The sequence below is a fragment of the Pocillopora damicornis genome, chromosome 5, assembly GCF_964200805.1.
Source record: "Pocillopora damicornis chromosome 5, jaPocDami1.2, whole genome shotgun sequence".
Lineage (NCBI taxonomy): Eukaryota > Metazoa > Cnidaria > Anthozoa > Scleractinia > Pocilloporidae > Pocillopora > Pocillopora damicornis.
In genome coordinates, this window is record NC_142674.1 from 3,886,538 (window position 1) to 3,897,001 (window position 10,464).

Here is a 10,464-nt window from a genome sequence, read left to right on the forward strand (position 1 = left end):
TTGCACTCCATTAGTTAGAGTCAATTATGGTAGATAATTACTTATCAAGAAGTACAAACTGTCAAAAAAACCCTCTTACTCCCCATTATTTTTCAGTTTTGTGGAACAGCCACTTTGTTAATCGAATAATTTTTTTTCTCCTCAGCTTTACCCCTAGGTGTGAGAGAGACTTTACTTAGCTACAATCAGATCGGCACCTTTTTTATGTTGTGGAAAACAGGTGATAACTGTTCATATAATGTTCATCTTCGATCTCTGGTTGACATCATATTTTCATCTATTTAACCATTACTTTGTTGTAAATTTTCAATCCAACCCTTACCTCCGCATGTCTGGTTTTCAAACCATATCTCCCGACCCTCCTCCAAAGCGGATTCACCATCCTCAGATGAACTAACAATCTGTTTAAAGAAAAGAGATTAATTTTTTGTACTGAGTTTTTTCCTAGTTAACTTAGTTAGTTCACTATTCAAGTTTGAGTAGTAATGCAGTAGCACAAAAGGCTATACCATGCCCAAAATAGGAATCATTTTTCTAGTTTTTTTGTTTAGGATGGATGATTAAGATATTGTAAAAATTAAGCTGATTTGATCAGACTTATTTATTTTGCTTTTTTATTCTTGTATTGTTCTTGCCCATTATAAGCCCAAGAACTTATCTTTCTTTTATCTGTTTATCTACATCTGTGCTGAAGAATTATTCATTAATGAAATAATCAGTTAAGAAGAAGATAAGTTGATAAGATAAGATGAGTTGTCCGTACCAAGTATTACGGTACTAACATACATGCGCACTAAAAAAAAATTAAGAATGACCCTGGAGTTGGAATTGCCTTTTGTTACCACAGAAGATAGGACATTTCAGGTCCATATATCAATTGTGCCATTATGAGGCATGAGGGTATAAGCAACAAATCTCCAACTCGATCTCTCTTACACGATCAAATTTGGTACAAATCTCAATAAAAATGTGTACTCTAAAAAATGAGTTCACTTATTTGGAAACAAAATTAAAGAAATTGCATGGTCATTCTTGGGATAAATATGAAATTACTGCAAGTCTTAAAGATTGATTGTGAAAGCTCTTATGAAAATGTAAATTGCTGAAAACTGCCACGCTGTTAACCTCTATCCACCCAGATGCTCTAAATGAACATGAATTGATCAGGCTTTAAGTTCCTGAGAATGAAGACCAGACTAAGGATGTAGTTGTAGGAAATTGTTTTGGCCCATTTTCTCGCACAGTTTTGTTTGCTGAGCAGACATTTAGAAGTCAAACATAAACTTATCCCTTGCAACCTACCCCCATGTGAAAGTCTAATACTTTCCCTCCAAATGCGCATTCACCAGTACCTAGTTTTTTCTCCCTTAATCCCTAAGCTGAGGGTGTCATTCAAAACGGAGCTTTCATAATTTATATGTTAAGTCACCTTTAGGTGGATGATACTTACCTCAGGAAGGGTGCTAGTATCTATGGGATGAAAAGAATTATCTGTGTCGATACATTTTTTAAATAAATAAGTAATGCTACAGTAATATTTACGAAGCAAAATAACCAAACAATCAAACGTTATCACTTAATAAATGAAGATCAGGACAAACACATGCATTGACTCTAAAACTTGCAAGTAATAAATGCATTGCAAATATATCATGCACATATGTATGTACATTCAGAAAATCCCATTAAATTATATTTTGCTCTTTATCAAAATCACACAATTCATCATTAACCCACATGTTTTCCTTCCAGCCCTCCCACTTTGTCAAAGGACGTTGTGTATGACCAATTACCCTACCTTCTGACTGATCAGCAGAGTTACATGTACTAACTATAGCCACACCAATGTCATTGTTCCTGGTTGAACTCAATCCAGAGTCTGACTACACAATTGAGAAGTGATTTAATTCAAAAATCAACAAAGAAAAACCATTTCAACTTGCACATTTTTAACTCTTGAAATATAAAACCTGAGAAAAAGGTAGTGTAGTTTGCAGCCTTAATTACTGAATTTATAAATCAGGGGGCTGCAGCTTTTTGATGGACAGAATAAGTTATAAGCAAATTACCCTTGAGACCTAAGACTGCAGCTTACTCAGGCTGCTTGAAACAAAACATGTTCTTTAGGGAGAAGTGCATGTTTAGAAACAGATGGGCTTTCAATGAGAGGAACTGACCAGTAATCTAAAGTAGAGTGAAGGAGCCACACCCCATAAAATTTATTTGTCTTTAAGCTAGTTTAATTTATGACTGAAGAAGGCAGAGGGGCCCACAAAAGATAATTTAGGATATCCAAAATTGCCCCCAAGTCACTGAAAAATGAAGGTTTTTGACAAAAGAAAGTGGAACCATAACTCATCCAAAAATAGCCAAATGCCAAAGATAAAATACCTCATATGAGATGGGTGGTGGATCTGCAGTTGCGGCTGTTTGTTTGGAGGGATCATTGTGTAGTATCCCTATATGGATAATAAATAAAGAAATGTCATAGTTTAAAACACAACTGTCAATGCTCTTGATGTTCTTTCAGAACTTGTCCTTATTGCTATGAAGAGCAGTTATACTGGTTTTTAATAATTTCTGGAAAGGGTCATCCAAATTCCCAGGTTCAAAAAACTTAAATTCATAATTTGCACACACAATGTTATCATTATAGCAAGTTATTAAATGTAAAGATACTATGTTTCATTCTACTAATTTATCTATCAATCTACTAAATTGCCGTACTAATTTGTTCATCACAAAGTTTGATCTTGAAAATGAGGGTATAAGTACACATACTAATGCATCTTATTTATTAATGTCTAATAATCTATTTCATATATACATACATTTTGCATAATACCCTTATCATGGTGTTGGTTTACCTGACTCTGTAAGACCTGAGGTTTGAGTTTCTTGGGAAATTGGATTGTCTCCTTTGTTGTATACTAAACATGTGGATGATGACTGTCCTTGCCCAATTTGGCTTTGACTTGGCACTACAGGAGACAAACTGATGTCATTGTTTGTTACAGCTCCTGGCATTTCAGGCACATACATATTGTACCTCTCCCAAATTGTAAAGAAATTAATTGTGGCCCCTGTATATAAACAATGTTAATCTATCAAGTATATATATTTGCATATTTTTAGTCCAGCACCAAATTTCAATCATACCTGACGCCTGAAGACCCCATTGAGATCCCACAGTTGGATAAGCAGGCACTGATCTCCGCAAAATATTCCCTGAATCAAGAGTTGTCTAAACAATGCAAAACACAATAAACTATTAATTGCTACTAAAGATAAAATTCATATATGAAGGAGAAATCAATAAAGACAAGGAAGTCATTTTAATTATTATTTCTCCATGTACCAACTTTTTTTACTACACAAAGCACCAAACAAAAACATGAAAGAAACAACATATATATCAAACACTGTACAGAATCTTTATTTCCATTTAACTCCCTACAATTAGATCATGGGAGTTAAATGGTTAAGTGCTCTGTATACTTCCAAATTAAAACACCAAACAAAAAAATGACAGCTACAGAATTAAACTACATATATGGAGTCTTAATCTTCAACTGTGTGATCCTTCATGTTCTGAGAAATTAAAATGTTAGTCAGTTTGAGTGAAAAGCACAAAAGTCATGAAACTACCACTAAATGGACATTATGAAAGCATCATGTCACCCTACTATGTTAAGGTGATTGTAAGTTATGAAACTATAAAGCCAAAATAACCAAAGATGTCCATGTGTATGTACATGTATATAGTATATGTACATATGTTTATGAACATATTATATATGTACATCTGTATGTCCTTATATACATGTATATATGTATGTGATCCTCCACTCTGATTTCAGGGACAAAGGTGATAACAAGCTCAAAACATGCTTAGCATTTCTAATATGCACATATAATATTTTTAAACAATGAAGGACACACTATGTCTTGTTTTGGTTAAGTTGGCATGCTCATTCTTTGTTTTGTTAAGCATGATCAAAGTCATGCTTAGTGTGCAAGTTAAACAGGATAACACACTAAAGTAAACCGAAATGTTCCTATTTGTGAATATCTTTTCATTCATCCAAATCGTTTTTCTTAAACTCAATTGCACTTGATTGATAATGAGGTAATTACCAATTCCTCATTGAAATCTACACTGGATATTCAATTGAAGATCACCTAGTTAACACCAAGAAAAAATTGACCATAGATTATAATGGTGAGAAAGTTACTGGTGACACAGTAAAACTTCCATTGTGTACATAAGCTAAGAAAAATGATTCTGACATTACTATAGGAATCCTAATTAGCCACATGCCAAATGTAAAAAAGCGGGGCAGGGCAATTTACAAGCATAAGTAAACCTGCACTTAGCCATTCTGTTATGCAATTCTCATATACTTGCCATACTATTCCTAGCATCCTGAGTTGTTCCTGGTAGCAAACTATTTGTGTTTTGCAAAACATACTGCTGATCTAATCCTGTCTGAATCTGTTTTTGAAGTTCTGTTGGATTTGTAACTGGAATACTATTTCCCAACTGTAATGCAATGAGGGTATCTTTCCTGACAGTTAAATCATCTTGAACCAAATGGTATAATTGTCTTTGAGGAGCCCTTGAAACAATTGGCTGTGATTGGTGTTCCTGAACTGAGGTTTGCATGTTAAATTTAGGAAGATGAGGAGAAGATGACATAGAAACTGGAGGGTGGGCTGATGGTAAAATGCCCCCAGAAGCTTGTGTCTGGTGGCCTGGAACAATAGTGCTGCTTGTTCTGGTACATGTATATGCAACTGGAGTGGCATATCTCTGAGAGTCAGTTGCTTTGGAAAATCTGTCTAAATAAACGTTTTGTGAACTGATGTTCTTTTGGGATGTTGTTGTTGTTGTTGTTGTGGTTCTGTGGCCCTGTGGTCCATTTTGTGGCACATTTACAAAATGCAACAGCATGGGAGTATTTAAATTGCCAATTGGTGATACACCAGTGGCACTGCATTCCTTTGCCCTCTTGCATACAACTGCAGAGGCACTTCCATCATTCCTTCTTTTTCCTGATTTTTTACCTGGAAGCCAAGTACATAGAAATTATTCTTGAAAGATATATGTGCAATGTACGGAGGTCTCAGTTCTCAGAAATTATATGGGATTGACTGTATTGCAATCTTCTTATGTATTGCTGAGCATGAAAATTTTGTATCAATCAACCCGTCAATATGGCTCAATCTTTTAGGTCAGTAAACTTGACATGTACTTAGAGCAGCCATAAACTCAGAGAAAACATTAAGTCCAAAGCTTATCCTTTAGGGTGAAATTACTAAAACCTTGAGTGAATTAAAACAGAGTAGATAAGCTAATAAAACTAATGTATTCAATGCCTATACAACTTTCAGAATTTTCAATACAATTAAAGCTATGAAATTTTCTGGCCATGAAGTCCAGTAAATGTTTAACTCACATACAAATAAGATGTTCATACATTTTTCACCTCTAACAACAAATTAAGAGCTTGTTTCAATATTAAGCCCTTGTCTCAAAATTTTTCTTGATCATGCATTCACCTTTATATTTCTTAATTATATGGTTTCCAGGCTACAAGCAATCAAGCTGTACACTGGATAAATTTGCACAACTTTAGTGCACCTTAAAATCAGATGTTAATATACAGTGTATAATATTTTGTGCTGCTAGAAAGGGTATATAAAAAGCTAACCTCTACAGTTTTGGAAGACAGCTAGTAATATGGCATTACTACAGATCACTCAGGCACTCCTCTTGAATATACAAATTACCTGCAAAATTCCTAGACTGTGTATGAACAGTTGGCTTCTGTGACAATGTCTCTGACCACTCAGAATTTGTCATCTGTAAAGAACCAATTATATATATAATCATATGTATAAACAACAGCCTCCATTTAATTTGGTGCAGAAACTATCCTCAGGTATTTCCTAGTGAATGAAGCTCAAAGAAAACTTTGAGCTGCAAGGAACAGATAATGTCCAAGGACAAATACACACATATCCAAGCATATTGGTGTGCCATATGGAGGTTATTGTTTTCAATATCCTTTAAATATTTTTGCAGCACATGGGACAAAATGTTTGCCATCTGAGCTTTCTATTTACTGCAGAGTCCAGGGATGTTCACTCGTCAAAAGTATTACAAATATCTATATCAATTGGCAGCAGGTATATAAAACAATGCAATACACAGTGGTGCACTCAGACAAGGCAGCTTCTCAAGGAATGGAAATTACAATCCTTAATTATTTAATGAATAAATCTGGATTGAATGTTTGTCTACCAGTAGAGAGTCACAATCATTTGATTGCAATATTTTGACTGCCAAACATATACAGCAAGTATGACTATAAATGACAAAACAAGGTCAAATGATAAATTAATTATGCTGTGTATAGAATGTTAAATATTCCAAACTTGTAGAAACAAATAAATAAATAAATATATTTTTATTATCTATTAGCTTTATAACATACTGAACTTTATTTTTACTTCGCAATTAAACAGCTCAACTCTAATATAAAATTTTGTCACATTTCCATAACTCAATCAGATTTCCAGTTCTTGTCCTTTATTTTCTTGACACAACACTTTATTTTATTATTTTTCCACAAACCTCAGTAAAGATGTAAAGGGCTGAATTTCCTCCGAGGGTCCTTTTCATGAATTGCCCATCCCATACTCGTGGTTCACCATGGAACTCCAGCCTTGTGCGGTTTTCAACCCCAGAGGCAAAAAAAAACCTGATTATAAACAAAGGAACAACTGCAATTACAAAATAAAAACTTACATGCTAGTCAATAATTAATATGACTGTTGCAAAAGTATTGAGAATTGCAAGAAGCACTTGCCTTCAGCTCGTGCTTCTCCGCACTTCTCCCATGTTCTTAAAAATTCTAGTGTGCTTTTAACTCAACATTATGCACTTGGCACATTTTTTATTTCTTATATACACATATATAATTATGAAGAGATAGGGAAAAAACAGAGACTATACTTTCATCCCTACAAGCCTGTTTCCTTATCTCAATATACATCACACTCTACTAATCTACACATCGAGCACTGTACAATGGAAAACTCAAAACACAGACTTCCTATATATATAATATGTATTAACTTGAAACTTCTCCTCATTATGAGGAGAAGTTTCAGATTAATCACTTCTGGGAGTCAAAGGGTTAAGAATAATAAGATATTCCACCTTAATTTACAACTGAAGCCTAGAAATCATATCCATTTTGGACAAGCCATTGTACACCACTATTATAGTGGTAAATAAGGAGTATTCCCATCCTCCTTGATGACCCTTATTTAATGATTTTTAAAACATACCATAAAAGCAATGAGCAAAAATTCTTATTGGGTCAGTTATTTTTCTATTATTTTGGCGTGTGGTTTTTTTACTAAAACTAAATTGGCATTCCTGTGTTATTACCTAAGAATAAAAAAATAAATGGCATTAAGGATACACACTAAAGAGTAACAAAACAGAATTAATTTATAGAAATTATTACTACAGTGTCTTATATGACATGTAACAATAATCTTATTCATTTAAGGGTTTGTCACTGAAAAATTCACACTAAACAGAACATATCAAACTAATCAAAGTTTGGTTTTCATTTGGTGCACTGATATTTCTATAGTCTGCTTTGTATCTGTGATTTTTCCCTGTTATGAAATGTAATACTGTCACATAATTTGTACATAATTTATATACTGCATGTAGCATTCACTCAGATAAGGTAAAATACTAAAATAGTGGAATACCAAACAATTATAAGATTATGTACCTTTGATTTTTCAAATTTGGAAAATGTGAAAGGATTCTCCCTTTTACCTCTTCTTCTGACATATTGCTGGAGAATTTTATTCCGCTTACATACTGCCCTTTCTCTTTCTTTTTTATTTTTGCCATTTCAATTGTGTTTGGCATAAATAATTGGTCATTTTGCTTGGTAACATCAGTAGCTAACAGGACTGTAACATTGCGACAGAAAATCCCTTCTTCACTCTCAGAGTGTGATTGTCCCTCCATAGTTATGGATAATCACATCTAGGAAGAAAATCAAAATTAGTCTGTGTAATAACAAACTTAACATACAGTAATAGGAGACAATACTTTTTGATCAAAAGTCTAATTGTCTATGCAATATTTCCAACAGAATCAGCCAAATAAAAAAAAGTTTAGTAACTTTATGTGGTGGCCAAGGATATTGAAACATTGTTAATTAAGAATAAACAACAGGCTGTAATCATTTTGAAACAAGTCAAGCTCTATTTTGTTGAAAGCTATAACGAGGATTTTGTGGAGGTAAGAAATTAGTACAATAAAAAAGTCAAAAACAGGAGGTAGACCTGTTTCAAAATGACATTCAAAATATTGGCAAAAATCCTCATCCTTTTCTGCATTACAGACCCAACGTAGTGATTAACGGGGTATTGATGGGACTGAATTTAAGGACACCACAAAAATATCGTCTGGGGTTTTTATTAAGAAGTAAAAAGGATTCAAGTCCACAGGATTTATTGACCCGCGAGGTCTCGGTGCGAACATACCGCGAGCTTGTTAAGTGTCAACATACGAAACAAACATGGCGGCTTAATACGATCGCACGATTGTTATCTGAATAGGAGTGTTAAAAACAGTTATGTGATGGAATCTAGAGTTTCTAGCAACTGCACCCGCAATATTCATGGGTTTTGGTGACCTAGAAGAGCAAAAACACAATTTTTTTTTTAAAAAACAGTACGCCTGTGCGGGCGCCAATATCGAGCAAAAACCCTATGGAGCCTCGCAGTTGACATGGGGAACTTCGGAAAATGCACAAAGTTTTCGTTCAGTAACATACCGAATGCGTGAATAGACATACCACATCCAATTACTTTAACGAATACTTCACAAGGCTCGTAAAAAAATCCAATACGAAGTCTGGTCCATAGTTTTAACGGTTCACACGCTTCTGTTTATAAGCAAATCCACATATTTGCTGATTGAATGATCAGGCGTCTTTTGGTGTGGAATGAGAGCTCATAACAGAATTTCCCATAGAGAAAGAGGAGAAAATTTCTTTTCCAGCGTCGATCCGATTTGGCAATGAAAGAAATTTCAAAACAGGGAGGAACCGGGAATAGACGAAACCATTCTGAATATCTTGTATCCAAAAATTGCGAGTTGTGTGTATGCACAGGAAGTCAATGTTGAATTCCTCAAACAGTAAGGTGATCATTCGTCGCGTGACTGAGAAGGGTGGTTGGTGAGAAACCAACTTCCGTTTTTGCGTGCGCGGAAACGGAAGTGGCGATGGTTAGTGATCAGCCAACAAGTGATTTCCGTCTCTGCGTTCACAGAAATTGAAGTGGCGGTGGTTGGTGATCAACCAACAAGTGATTTCCGTCTTTGCGTGCGCAGAAACGGAAGCGGTCGGTGACAAACCTAAGCGTGACTTCTGAGAGAGGAATTGCATCACGCTATCGATCACGTTTGGCGTGCGTATTTGTGCATTCATTAAAACAAATAGATTCCATTTTGCCGTGCTTCTGTCCAGTGATTAAATCAAAGATAACGTCAAATGTGGTAAGAACGAAAAAGTGCCTCAAGAGGCGCAGCCGACTGCGTAACTGATTTTAACTGCGAAGCAAATTTCGTCGCTTGATAGAGATACATCTTTCCGCAAATCGAAGTCATATCTGCTTTGATTTTGGGCTCCAAAAGATCTATCCCAATCGGGATGGAACGGTAACACAATCTTGTAAGTTTTAAAGCCTCACGGCTAAACTGGACGGGAACTTGATCGGAAACTTCACACGTCAAATTGTTTAAGCACGGCCTTGCGAACAGAGAGATTTATGAAATAAATAGCAGATTCTTTAGGAATTAGGAAGGAATTGCGCGTACGCTGTTATGGAAATAGTTCAAGCACATGTGCATAGGAAGCGTTGTATTGCGAAAATACAGTGGAAACAAAGACTGCTTCATGTAACATCCGAGGCGAAAAAACTGCTTTAACTCTAAGGAGGCGTAAACGACATCTACAAACCAAAACTTTGGTAAAATGAGGAAGCCGAAATTGAAAATTGATTGAGCGACCCAATTTTCCTTTTCCTTTGGTGAAGGAACAACACAAGTCAGATTTGTCGAAAGAATCGTACCTCAGCATATAGTGCAGAACTCTTGTTATAGAAATATAATCCTTGAGTAGATCTTTGCGTGGACCGGAATAAAATTTCTTGAAAAGAAAACTACTTACTTCACTCTATATTCGAAGCTTGACTCTAAAGAAACTTCGACTCCAAGCTTGTTGTACGGTCTTGAAATACATATAAACTGCTCTTCAGGTTTTCAACTTTAACAGTCTAACATATACATATATCCATATATAATCACGACTGGATGCGTGCGCAAAAACGGAAATCGTTTCTGGACGTTCATGTGAT

The 10,464-nt window shown here is 35.1% G+C and overlaps 1 protein-coding gene across 1 annotated transcript in view; it reads right to left on the minus strand.

Moving 5' to 3' along the window:
* Positions 1 to 9,388, minus strand: part of LOC113671475 (uncharacterized) — a 29,887-nt gene extending 20,499 nt beyond the window's left edge. The window contains exons 1-10 of the mRNA XM_089206148.1: positions 8,901 to 9,388; positions 7,821 to 8,083; positions 6,641 to 6,767; positions 5,794 to 5,866; positions 4,409 to 5,067; positions 3,160 to 3,244; positions 2,392 to 2,459; positions 1,799 to 1,883; positions 1,451 to 1,470; positions 323 to 401 (exon numbers count right to left, since the gene is read on the minus strand). Coding sequence (XP_089062274.1) covers positions 323 to 401; positions 1,451 to 1,470; positions 1,799 to 1,883; positions 2,392 to 2,459; positions 3,160 to 3,244; positions 4,409 to 5,067; positions 5,794 to 5,866; positions 6,641 to 6,767; positions 7,821 to 8,065 — 1,441 coding nt within the window. The 5' untranslated portion in view covers positions 8,066 to 8,083; positions 8,901 to 9,388. The remainder of the gene's footprint in view (positions 1 to 322; positions 402 to 1,450; positions 1,471 to 1,798; positions 1,884 to 2,391; positions 2,460 to 3,159; positions 3,245 to 4,408; positions 5,068 to 5,793; positions 5,867 to 6,640; positions 6,768 to 7,820; positions 8,084 to 8,900) is intronic.
* Positions 9,389 to 10,464: the final 1,076 nt, after the last annotated feature.